This window comes from Hemiscyllium ocellatum, chromosome 4, assembly GCF_020745735.1.
Source record: "Hemiscyllium ocellatum isolate sHemOce1 chromosome 4, sHemOce1.pat.X.cur, whole genome shotgun sequence".
Lineage (NCBI taxonomy): Eukaryota > Metazoa > Chordata > Chondrichthyes > Orectolobiformes > Hemiscylliidae > Hemiscyllium > Hemiscyllium ocellatum.
This window is the reverse complement of record NC_083404.1, coordinates 2,767,476-2,779,789: the sequence shown is the minus strand read 5'-3', so window position 1 is coordinate 2,779,789 and position 12,314 is coordinate 2,767,476. Positions and strand designations below refer to the sequence as shown.

At 41.6% G+C, this 12,314-nt stretch overlaps 1 protein-coding gene across 3 annotated transcripts in view; it reads right to left on the bottom strand.

Moving 5' to 3' along the window:
• chd7 (chromodomain helicase DNA binding protein 7) overlaps positions 1-12,314 on the bottom strand; it is a 343,180-nt gene that overhangs the window by 95,229 nt on the left and 235,637 nt on the right. For all 3 annotated transcript variants that reach the window (XM_060822645.1, XM_060822642.1, XM_060822647.1), the window contains 4 exons: positions 8,187-8,363; positions 7,818-7,961; positions 7,068-7,323; positions 4,558-4,768 (listed from right to left, as the gene is read on the bottom strand). In XM_060822645.1, the coding sequence (XP_060678628.1) occupies positions 4,558-4,768; positions 7,068-7,323; positions 7,818-7,961; positions 8,187-8,363 (788 nt within the window). The remainder of the gene's footprint in view (positions 1-4,557; positions 4,769-7,067; positions 7,324-7,817; positions 7,962-8,186; positions 8,364-12,314) is intronic.

The window sequence follows — 12,314 nt, the reverse complement described above, 5'->3', positions numbered from 1 at the left end:
AGGAAGTAGTAAATAATATTGTAAATAGGATGATATACAAATTCTAGGTCTTAAACATATAGAACATTGAACAATACAGGCACAGAACAGGCCCTTCGGCCCGCAATGTTGCACCGACCTGTGAACTATTCTCAGCTCAGTCCCCCATCATCCACATGCTTATTTAAGGATTATTTAAATCTCCCTAACGTGGCTGAGGTGACTACATTAGCAGGCAGGGCATTCCACGCCCTTACCACTCTCGACGTAAAGACCCTGCCTCTGATGTCTGTCTTAAATCTATCAACCCTCAACCTGTAGTTATGCCCCCTCTTACAAGCTGATGTCATCTTAGGAAAAAGACTTCCACTGTCTACCCTATCTAATCCTCTGATCATCTTGTATGTCTCTATCAAATCCCCTCTGAGCCGCCTTCTTGCCAATGAGAACTGACCCAAGTCTCTCAGTCTTTCCTCATAAGATCTTCCCTCCAGACCAGGCAACATCCTGTTAAACCTCCTCTGCACCTTTTCCAATGCTTCCACATCCTTCCAGAAATATGGTGACCAGAACTGTACACAATATTCCAAGTGTGGTCACACTAGCATTTTGTATAGTTGCAGCATGATATTGCGGCTCCGGAACTCAATCTCTCTACGAGTGAAACCTAACACACCGTATGCCTTCTTAACAGCACTATCAACCTGGGTGGCAACTTTCAGGGATCCATGTACATGGACTCCAAGATCCCTCTACACATCCACACTACCAAGAATCTTTCCATTGACCCAGTACTCTACCTTCCTGTTATTCTTCCCAAAGTGCATCACCTCACATTTAGCAGCATTGAACTCCATTTGCCACCTCACAGCCCAATTCTGCAGTTTATCCAAGTCCCCCTGCAACCTGCAACATTCCTCCACACTGTCTACCACTCCACCGACTTTAGTGTCGTCTGCAAATTTACTAACCCATCCACCTATGCCTGCATCTAAGTCATTTGTAAAAATGATAAACAGCAGTGGTCCCAAAACAGATCCTTGTGACACACCACTAGTAACCGGACTCCAGGGTGAGTATCTTCTATCAACCACCATTCATTGCCTTCTTTCAGAAAGGCCAGTTTCGAATGCAAACTTGGAGAAAGTGAGGACTGCAGATGCTGGAGATCAGAGCTAAAAATGTGTTGCTGGAAAAGCGCAGCAAGTCAGGCAGCATTCAAGGAGCAGGAGAATCGACGTTTCGGGCATGAGCCCTTCTTCAGGAATGAGGAGTGTGCGCCAAGCAGGCTAAGATAAAAGGTAGGGAGGAGGGACTTGGGGGAGGAGCGTTGGAAATGCGATAGGTGGAAGGAGGTTAAGGTGAGGGTGATAGGCCAGAGTGGGGGTGGGCGCGGAGAGATCAGGAAGAAGATTGCAGGTTAGGAAGGTGGTGCTGAGTTCGAGGGTTGGGACTGAGACAAGGTGGGGGGAGGGGAAATGAGGAAACTGGAGAAATCTGAGTTCATTCCTTATGGTTGGAGGATTCCTAGACAGAAAATGAGGCGTTCTTCCTCCAGCTGTCGTATTGCTATGGTCTGGCGATGGAGGAGTACCTGCATGTCATTGGTGGAGTGGGAGGGGGAGTTGAAGTTTTGAGCCACGGAGTGGTTGGGTTGGTTGGTCTGGGTGTCCCAGAGGGGTTCTCTGAAACGTTCCGCAAGTAGGCAGCCTGTCTCCCCGATATAGAGGAGGCCACATCGGATGCAGTAAATGATGTGTGTGGAGGTGCAGGTGAATATGTGGCGGACATGGAAGGATTTTGACCCAGTGATAGTGGAGTAACAGCAATATATTTCCAAGTCAGAATGGTGAGTGGCTTGGAGAGGAACTTGCAGGTGATGGTATTCCCTGTTGCCCTTATCCTTCTGGATGGAAGTGATCATGGGTCAGTAAGGTACCCTCTAAGGACCTTTGCTGATTTTCTACAATGCATCTTGTAGATAGCAGCAGTAGTGTGCATTGAGTATGGACGGAGGGAGTGGATGTGATGCCAATCAAGAGGGCTGCTTTGTCCTGATGGTGGCAAACGTCTGGAGTTCTGTTGGAGCTCCACTCATCCAAGCAATGGGAAATATTCCATTTCACACCTGACTAGTGCCTTGTAGATAGTGGACAGGCTTTGAGGAGTCAGGGGAATTACTCACTGCAATATTCCTAGCCTCTCACCTGCTCTTGTAGCCACTGTGCTTATATAGTGAGTCCAGTTAAGTTTTTGACCAATGGTAACCCCATGATGTTGTTAATGGAGGAATCACTGATTGTGACACCATTTAATGTCAAGGGGTGGTGGTTAGATTGTCTCTTATTGGTGATGGTCATTACCTGACATCTGTGTGGCACAAATGTTACTTGCCACTTGTCAGCCCAAGCTTGAATACTGTCCAGATCTTGTTGTGTTTGGTCATGGACTGCTTCAGAATCTGAGAAGTCATGACTGGTGTTGAACATTATGCAGTCATCCGACATTATGATAACAGCGAAGGTCATTGATGAAGCAGCTGAAGGCGGTTGGGTCTTGGACACTACCCAGAGGAATTCCTGCAGAGATGTCCTGGGGCTGTGGTGACTGACCTCAACCATCTTTGTGCTCAGTATGACTCCAACCAGCAGAGTGTTTGTTCCACTGCTCATTGATTATAGTTTTGTCAGGGCTCCTTGATGCCATACTTAGTCAAGGGCTGTCAGCCTCCCCTCACCTCTGAAATTCAGCTCTTTTGTCCATGTGTAAACCAAGGCTGTAATGAGGCCAGGAGCTGTGTGGCCCTCGCTGAACCCAAACTGGGTGTCACTGAGCAGGTTATTGCTGAGCAAGTGCTGCTTGATAGCGTTGTCGATGACCCCTTCCATCTCTTTACTGATGAATAAGAGTAGAGTGATGGGTCTCAAATTGGCTGAGTTGGATTTGTCCTGCTCTTTATGTGCAGCATATACCTGGGCAATCTTCCAATTGTAAACCAAGTAGATGCCCGTGCTGCAACTATACAGGAATAGCTTGGCAGGGGAGCAGCAAGTTCTGCAGCACGGTCTTCAGTACGAATGAATAACAATGCTACAGAATGTTGTCAGGGCCAGTGGCCTTTGAAGTAGCCAGTGCTTCCAACTATTTCTTGATATCATGTGGAGTAAATCGAATTGGCTGAAGGCTGGTATCTGTGATGCTGGGGACCACTAAAAGGGGTTGAGATGGACCATCCACTCGGCACATCTGGTTGAAGATTGCTGCGAAAGTTTCAATCTTATCTTTTGCACTGATGTGCTGGGCTCTTCCATCACTGAGGATTTGTGGAGTCTCTTCCTCCAGTAAGTTGTTTAATTGTCCATATGACTTCTGATTCAAATGACGCCTGACATTACTGCTACCAATTAGCAGCCTGAAAGAAAAACACTTCTACAGGTGCTTTCTGCACAGAGTTGTTTCGTAGCTCCACCCAAAGCACCTCTACATTTTGATCTTCCAATCCAAGATCCTCTCACTATTCTATCCTTTTATTTAGTGCTACCATACCTCCTTTTCTTTTTTTACTTCTTCCGAAACAGTCAAAACCTCTGACCATCACATCACACCTTGATGACCCTGCAGCCATGATACCATAATCACAATTACTCTATACTTGTTCACTTCTTTTTGCATTATCAATCCTGTCTTGTGACAATTTGTGTTTGCATTTGGACAGTCTGCTTTTAATTCTATTATTTTTACAATCTCTAGTGTCGTTTGTTGGTGCATTCTTATATTTACATGGTCTGTCTTCTCCTGTCGCCCTGATCATTCCCTTAACAGTACCTTGCTCTCACCTTATCCTGCCTTTAATATCAGATTTTCCTTAACTTGTTGCCTCAACCCCACTATGTAGCTAGTAGCCTCTCTCTCTATGACCCCAGTTATACAACTCCCCAGAACACTAATCCCAACATTGTTCTAGTGTAGATTATCCCAGTGGCACTGCTGAGATTTTACCCAGTGTTGATGCCAGTGGTTGATTAATTGAAATAATTTGTTGTCTTTTAACATTGTACAATCTCCTATAATGTCACTGAGCAGAAAATAAAAGCCTTCCTTCTGCAATTTCAAAAACTGATTCAAAAGGTGAGAATTGAAATGCATTTTTGGAGAAAAGTGTAACTATTCTTGTGTTTCACTGGCACTGTGCCTGATCTGGCAAAGTACATGAAAGTGATGGATAACAAAGCAGTAAAGGCATCTTTCATCTTAAGAGGCATCACTCACGTGACGACTTTAAAATTCCACCTGCAATACCGGTTTCCTCAATAACTACATCAATTAACAGTCATGGGAAGGTACCCAATATCCTTAACTTATAAATTTGGTAGTGCAAATGTTGCCACATATAGTTGCCTTGCTTGTTTCAATTTCTTGACAGCCCATATCATTGCAACAAGTTACGAGATCTGATACTCTTCATTTCTTTGATACAAACCCACATCACGATGCTCCAAATACTGCTGCACTGGAACGTTAATATGCTATACTACTTTGCAAAATGAATTTTTATTTATAGAGTAGTTCTGGCCTCACCTTCGCTGAATGAGGTAGTCCTCAAGAATATCCAAACAGCGCACCATCTGGGAAAATATCAGCACCTTGTGGCCACCAGCCTTGAGTTTTGGCAGCAACTTGTCAATCAGCACTAGCTTGCCAGCAGCTTGGATCATAGCTTGAAGCTGAAAATCTGGTGTATCAGGATTGTGTGTCTCTTTAAACTCCTCCAATATCTTCTCTTCGGCACCTATGCATACCAAAAAATGAACAAAGAAGCCAGCTCAAAGTCTGAATCACACCAGGCTTATCATTTTTTTAAAATATCAAAAAACACACATAGGAGATAAAATACAATCGCACCTGCTGAGCTCTCTACTTTTTGTCATTTACATAAATGATTTGGATGTGAGCATAAGAGGTACAGTTAGTAAGTTTGCAGATGACACCAAAATTGGAGGTGTAGTGGACAGCAAAGAGGGTTGCCTCAGATTGCAACAGGATCTGGACCAGATGGGCCAATGGGCTGAGAAGTGGCAGATGGAGTTTAATTCAGAGAAATGCGAGGTGCTGCATTTTGGGAAAGGAAAGCAAATCTTAGCAGGACTTATACACTTAAAAGTAAGGTTCTAGGGAGTGTTACTGAACAAACAGAACTTGGAGTGCAGGTTCATAGCTCCTTGAAAGTGGAGTCGCAGGTAGATAGGATAGTGAAGGCGGCGTTTGGTATGCTTTCTTTTATTGAGTACTAGAGTTGGGAGATCATGTTGCGGCTGTACAGGACATTGGTTAGGCCACTGTTGGAATATTGCGTGCAATTCTGGTCTCCTTCCCATCAGAAAGATGTTGTGAAACTTGAAAGGGTTCAGAAAAGATTTACATGGATGCTGCCAGGATTGGAGGATTTGAGCTATAGGGAGAGGCTGAACAGGCTGGGGCTGTTTTCCCTGGAGCGTCAGAGGCTGAGGGGTGACCTTATAGAGGTTTACCAAATTATGAGGGGCATGGATAGGGTAAATAGGCAAAGTCTTTTCCCTGGGGTGGGGGAGTCCAGAACTAGAGGGCATAGGTTTAGGGTGAGAGGGGAAAGACATAAAAGAGACCTAAGGGGCAACTTTTTTACGCAGAGGGTGGTACGTGTATGGAATGAGCTGTCAGAGGAAGTGGTGGAGGCTGGTACAACTGCAACATTTAAGTGAGTGTTGGATGGGTATATGAATAGGAACTAGATTGGGTTGGGATATCTTGTCGGCATGGACATGTTGGACCGAAGGGTCTGCTTCTGTGCTGTACATCTTTATGACTCTATTCGCAGTGAGCAATGATAAGTTTCAAACTATTTCTAATATAAGAGGGGAAATAAAGTTCCAACTCATTTAAGAGCATGTCAGTTTCAAAGGTGAAGAACATTTGATGGATACAACTATTGTGTCAATTTACTGAGAAGAGATGATCAACCAACTCTATTATCCTAAATGTCCTAACATCCTTGTATAAAAACATTTATGAATCCATTTTAATATTTCTGTAACATTCAACCGAACAGATAAGGCTGAAAACAGGCATTTTATTAAAGTTATTCACAAGGATATCAATTCAAGGGCGCAGCCAACATTTACACTATGTGAGAGATTGCCAAATGTTTGGCATGGGGACCTAATACACAATGAGTGTGTAAGACTCTACCAATCAAGTCCCCTTGCCAACCAATCAACACCCTTCTCTCATGTGACATAAATACTGTCTCTGCCTTGAATTGATATTCTTGCAGTATATCCTGGTGATTGGAAAATGACAAACATTTGACAAAACGGGTTTTCTTTTCATTAGTACTCAAAGTTTTGCAAATCTAAGAACTGCAATCCGAAAAAAAACTACTGGCAAAACTCAGGTCTGGTCTGAAGAGGAGTCGCTGGACTCAAAATGGTAACTTTGCTTTCTCCTCATAGATGCTGCCAGACCTGTTGAGTCTTGCCAGCAATTTCTATTTCCATTTCAATCTTGTGTGTCTTCCTTACAGCTATTAAATGGAAGTTCAAATTTATTTTTACAGGTGTCAGTGCCTATGGAGATTGCAACACTCCGCTGATTTGAAAAAAACCAATAGAAATGAGATGCTGAAAAGACAACACCTATGGTTTCTGAAATTCATTTCAGTTATGGGCTGTCCCCATTATCTTACGAAGATCTACAAACAGTATTAACATGAAACATGATGTGATTAACCTGTAAAACAATCCCCCCGGAATTGGAAGATATACTTGCTTTGCTCCCATCAGGGAAGGGAGAAACCTCCTCTTTAAAAGACTTCTGATTGGATGCACTGTTGTATTTATGTTGTGGCATTGCAACAGAAATTCTAAGTTGAAAACCTTTCAACAAATATTCTTAAACAGCCTAAGCTACTTAGCTCGTCATCAAAACTGACCACTGAGATCATGTTTAGAATTTGTGGCATAAGTATCTTAATGGTTATGACATTTAACCAATCGCTGTGTTAGACCATTAAAGCTTTCCAAAAATAGTCAGTAAAAATAAACTGTGCTCACCATTAATTAGGTATGGATGATTACAGCACTTTCTCAGTTCCATCATAGTGTTCAGAAGATTGGGCACGTTGGTTTGACCAGCTCCCTTAGAGAGGAAGGTAAAGTTTCTCTCCAAGATAGCACGGTAATATTTCTTTTGAATGTTGGTGAGTTCTACTTCAATTATAGTTTCTTCTTTTGGAGCCAGATTTTTTTCTACATCTTCCTTCAAGCGTCTCAACATCATTGGTTTCAGAATAGCCTGAAGTTTTTGCACCTGTAATAGTTATTCAACTCTGAGTGCACAGAATACTACACAACAGCCTCTGAAATAAATACTTTGGATGGAATCAAAAGGTTGTAACTTGAGTTCAATGCCACAATTTAAAAAGCAACTTCAGGGAGTTTGAAGGGGCCATATGGGCTAAGATTAGATTGCAAACTTCAATTTACTCATTTACTGTGTACATATTACATGAATTGCTAATTGCTCAGGACATTTCTAGAATATGCTATCAATACAGTGCAGTATGCATCAATACATAATTGGTAGAGGTGAACAATTTTTTTTGCTGTTATTTATAAATATCACGTGCAATACATTTCCCTCATTTAACATTACTATGTAATTAAAATGCAAATCATTTTTAAACATCAGAGTAAAGACTGTTTTCACAAAGGATGAATGATTAGATGTTTATTAGTTGCCCCATTTTATTCCCAGAAAATTAATTGCTGCCCTTTGAAATACAGTACATCTTAATCATCTACCTGTTCCTCAGTTTTCAGATCACCAAATTCTTGCAAAAAGTTGATCTCTGAGGGGAATCGAGAGGGTTCCAAGAAATTTAACAAACTGAAAAGCTCTTCTACAGTATTCTGTAATGGTGTTCCAGTCAGCAGTACCTTATGTTCCTACAGTAACAAAAAAAAATCACTTGATCTCAAAGACTTCTAGATTTGCAAAACATGAAGATGTTGTGAAATGGCAAATCTCAAACTGCTAAATGTGTGTGAATTTAAACCATGTGGTGAGAGACGTTGCGCATCTGTCAGAGATTATCCAAGTCACTTCTAGCAGATTCTAATAGCATTCACCAACATTTCATTCAATGTTTATCATTCAGAAAATACACTTACCAGATCCATTAGCTTTAGTCCTTCTAAAAGTTTGCAGTTTCGGTTCTTCAGTCTATGGGCTTCATCAATTATCACACAACGCCATGCAATATTGCGTAATTCTGGGCAATCAGTTAAAATCATTTCAAATGTAGTGATGATGGCATGGAACTTGTATGCTCCCTGAATGATCTGACCCTTTGAATAGGACAAGTTAGATCAAGTTTAATTTATACTTTCAAACTGAAAACACAAACTCCTGCTTCAGTATATTTACAGAATCAAGGTTATTAAGTTGTTACATTTTAAGCAAGTGGATTCCCTTTCAAGCCATCACTGAATTATAATGGACTTCCTTATAAACTAAAATTTCTCATATCTCAAAATACTTCACAAACAGCAAACTACTGCAATGAATTGTCCATAACTGACAGAAAGCTAGCATAGACAAAGGAAGGAGAATATTGACCTTCATTTCAAAGAGAATGAAGTTTAAAAGTTAGGGAGGTTCTGCTCAAAACATACTTGGTACTAGTCAGACCACAGCTGAATACTGTGAACTGAAATAATTTTAAGTATCTTATCTGAGAAAAGACATGCTGGCATTGTAGGCAGTCCAGACAAAGTTCACAAGGCTGATACTAAGTATGGAGAGACTATCTTATGTTTAGATGTTGAGTTGCTTGTGCCTATACTCATTGGAATTGAGAAGAATGAAGGGCAATCTTGTCAAAGATTCTGAGGAGACTTGACAGGGTTGATGCGGAGAGGTTGGTTCCCCTCAGAACATGCAAGACCTAATCTCAGATTAAGGGGTTGCACATTTAAGACACAGATGAGGAGTGACTTTTTCTATCAGAAAAGTGAATCTGTGGAATTTTTTACTACAGAGGGCTATTGAAGCTGGGTTGTTAAATATATTCAAACTTGAGATAGATTTTTTAATCAGTAAAGAAATCCAGGTTTATAGGGAAAAGGCAGGAAAGAGAAGGTCAGTGACCAATGAAGTTGACCTCGATAGGCTGAATAGCCTACTCCTGCTCCTACATCTGATGGCATTCAAGAGCAGCGACGATTAAAAAGTGCAACTACCAATTGATAGCACAAATGCAAGGTGAAATAGTGGATGCCACCTCAGAACAATTTAGTATTTGAAATATTTTCTCTCAATATGTACATAAAAATATTAAAAACCTTACATTTGCATCCACTTCCTCTCCATTTTTGCCATTATAAATTTCTATGTCCAGCATCATCACTGATAGAAGAGTATGCATGTGATCAGCTTACACAGGCAGCTTCCACCATCAATCTGAACATAGGAAATTATAATGGAATGTAAAAACAAACATAGAATATAGGAATTCAAAACAGGGATTCGAATGCACCTGCACACCGTTCTCTAACTACTTCTTGGAACCCCACTTGACCTTCGACTATTTGTATTCATTCCCCATATGCAATCTGAGGAACCTGATCAGTCATTCATTAAAAACCTTACATCGAAGTAAATTCCCTGTCAAAATTCCCACTCTAAATTCCTACATCAATACAGAAATCCATGGAATTAAAGGACTGGATACGAAGCTAAGAGACTGAAAGCAAAGAGAAACAGTGAACATTTTCTTCCCCAAGCATGAGGCAAGTGGCTCTCCCAAGGGTCAGTATGAGAACAGCTGTTCTTCTTGCCATAGAGCATAATTTAAAGCTTGCAGATCATACCAAATTTGGAGATGCAGTAAACCAAATCAGGACAACAAAACACTTCAGAAGGACAGACTTTGTGAAATGAATCTGATGCAGAAAGATCTTAAATGTTTCATTTTGGCAAGAGGAATGAGGACGTGCATATTGAACAAATTGTTAAGTTATAGAGGGAGTTCAAAAACAGAGGTATGGGGAGGGCATCTTTGAAGGTAGCTGGAGAAGTTGACAATATCACTTAAAAATTGTTTTGGGATCCTTTATTGAAAATATCCAAAGCCAAGTACAAAAGCAAGGAAGTTGCACTAAATCCTTACATTGGTTGGGCTTCGTTGGAATGCTGTGGTCAATTGTGCCCTGACAATTCAGGAAGGATGCCAAGGTTTTGGAGAGATAATATACTAGCATGGTGCGATAGGTTCAGAATGTCAGCTATATGAAGAGGCTGGAGAAGCTGGAACACTCATTTTAGTAGGAAGTAGAGTTTGCACATTCTCCCTGTGTCTGCGTGGGTTTCCTCCCACAATCCAAAGATGTGCTAGTCAGGTGAATTGGCCATGCTAAATTGCCCATAGTGTCAGGTACATTAGTCAGAGAGAAATGGGTCTGGATGGGTTACTCTTTAGAGGGTTGGTGTGGACTCATGGAGCCAAAGGGCCTGTTTCCACACTGTAGGGAATCTAATCCAGAGGAAACATTTCACACAGATGCTCAAAAACATGAGTGAGTCACGTACCATACATTTCCCAAGTACCTTCTTGGCTGGAAAACACACTGGGATATCCTGAGATCCTAGAGACATAGAAGGTAGGCTGAGGGGTAGGCCAGTCAGCCCTTCAAGCATGCGTCACCACGCAATATGATCATAGCAGATCATCCAACCCAGTCCTCTGTTCCCAATTTCTCACCATACCCTTTGATCTCTTTAGCCCTAAGTAGTATATACAACTCCTTCTTGAAAACAGTCAATGTTTTGGACTCAACCACTTTCTGTGGCAGAGAATTCCACAGGCTCACCAAACTGAAGAAACTTCTCATTTCAGTCTGAAATGGCCTATCTTATTATCCTTAAGATTGCAACCCCTGGTTCTGCAATCTCAGTCACAAGGAAGATTCTCCCGAGGTTCACCCTGTCTGGTCCTGTTTGAATTTTATGGGTTTCTATGAGACCCGATCCTGCCCTCGCCCTTATTTTCTAAACTCCAGTGAATATAGTTCTAACCAATCCTGTTTCTTTGTGATGCAGAACAACCAAGAAAAATGAATTAATATATAAAATCCTAAATGGCACGAGGTAAATACAAACATTTTTTTTAAAGAGTAAATTAGGAGATATTGTGAGACCTTTCTGTCTCACAGAGTGTGGACAGAGGCAAAAAGAGCAGTGATCTAGAATGCACTAGGTGTTGGAAACAGATTCAATAGTAATTCTCAAAACATTCTCTAACCTGGCAAAGATGCAATGCAGGACAATAAACAGAAACAGCAGGCTATAGGCACATGCCATGGAGTAAACTGAAGTGGCTGAAGACTGGCATTGTGATGCTAACAGCCTTTGGAAGAGGCCAAGGTGAATCATCCAGTCAAAACAGCATGGGGGTCACATAATTGTTAAAATGCAGAGGGAGGCTGTTTGTACAACTCAACACTATTCTCTGCCTTTTCCCCATAACCTTGAGTATTGTTCCTATTGACGTAATCAGTTAATGCAGTCTTGAATGTCTCGGCTGAACATGCCCCTCACCAACTTCCTGACAGTGCATTCCAAAGCCTACTTATTCATGGTGCCCAAATGGTTTTTCCTCACAGTGCATTTGCTACTTTTACAAATTACCTTCCATCTATACAGCCTTGTTTTGGGTGAAGATGACCACAAAACATTCAGCCTTGCATTTCACACTGAAGTGCTGAGCTTCCTCATCATTGAGGACTGGAATATTTGTGGAATCTCCTCCTACTGCAAATTATTTAATTGCTCACCATATTCACAAGGCGATGCTCCAAGACTGCAAAGCTTAGATCTGATCCATTGGTTATTGGATCACTTAGCTGCTTGACATGCACATAGGCTGCTGTGATACTTTTCTCAAGTAGAAAGCTCATTTTTAGTACAGCTGATGCTGCTTCTAGCATGGCTTCATTGAACTTAGTTTGATGTTGCTGGTAGAGGAAAGGGTGGGGGTGAATGCTGAAGACTTGCAGGGAACCTTTTTTTTGACTGTATGCCAGTGTCGTCACCTCTGGGGATCTGTCCTGGCGATGGACCATGGCATACTCGGGGAGGGCAGACTCAGCTGTAGCCAGGGACATCACCTCTAAGGTATGATTCCATGAATGGAGAAAGTGAGGAATATCAGAGTTGAGTGTGTGGTGCTGCAAAAGGATTCCTGATCAAGGGCTTTTGTCTGAAACATCTATTCTCCTGCTCCTTGGATGTTGCATGAC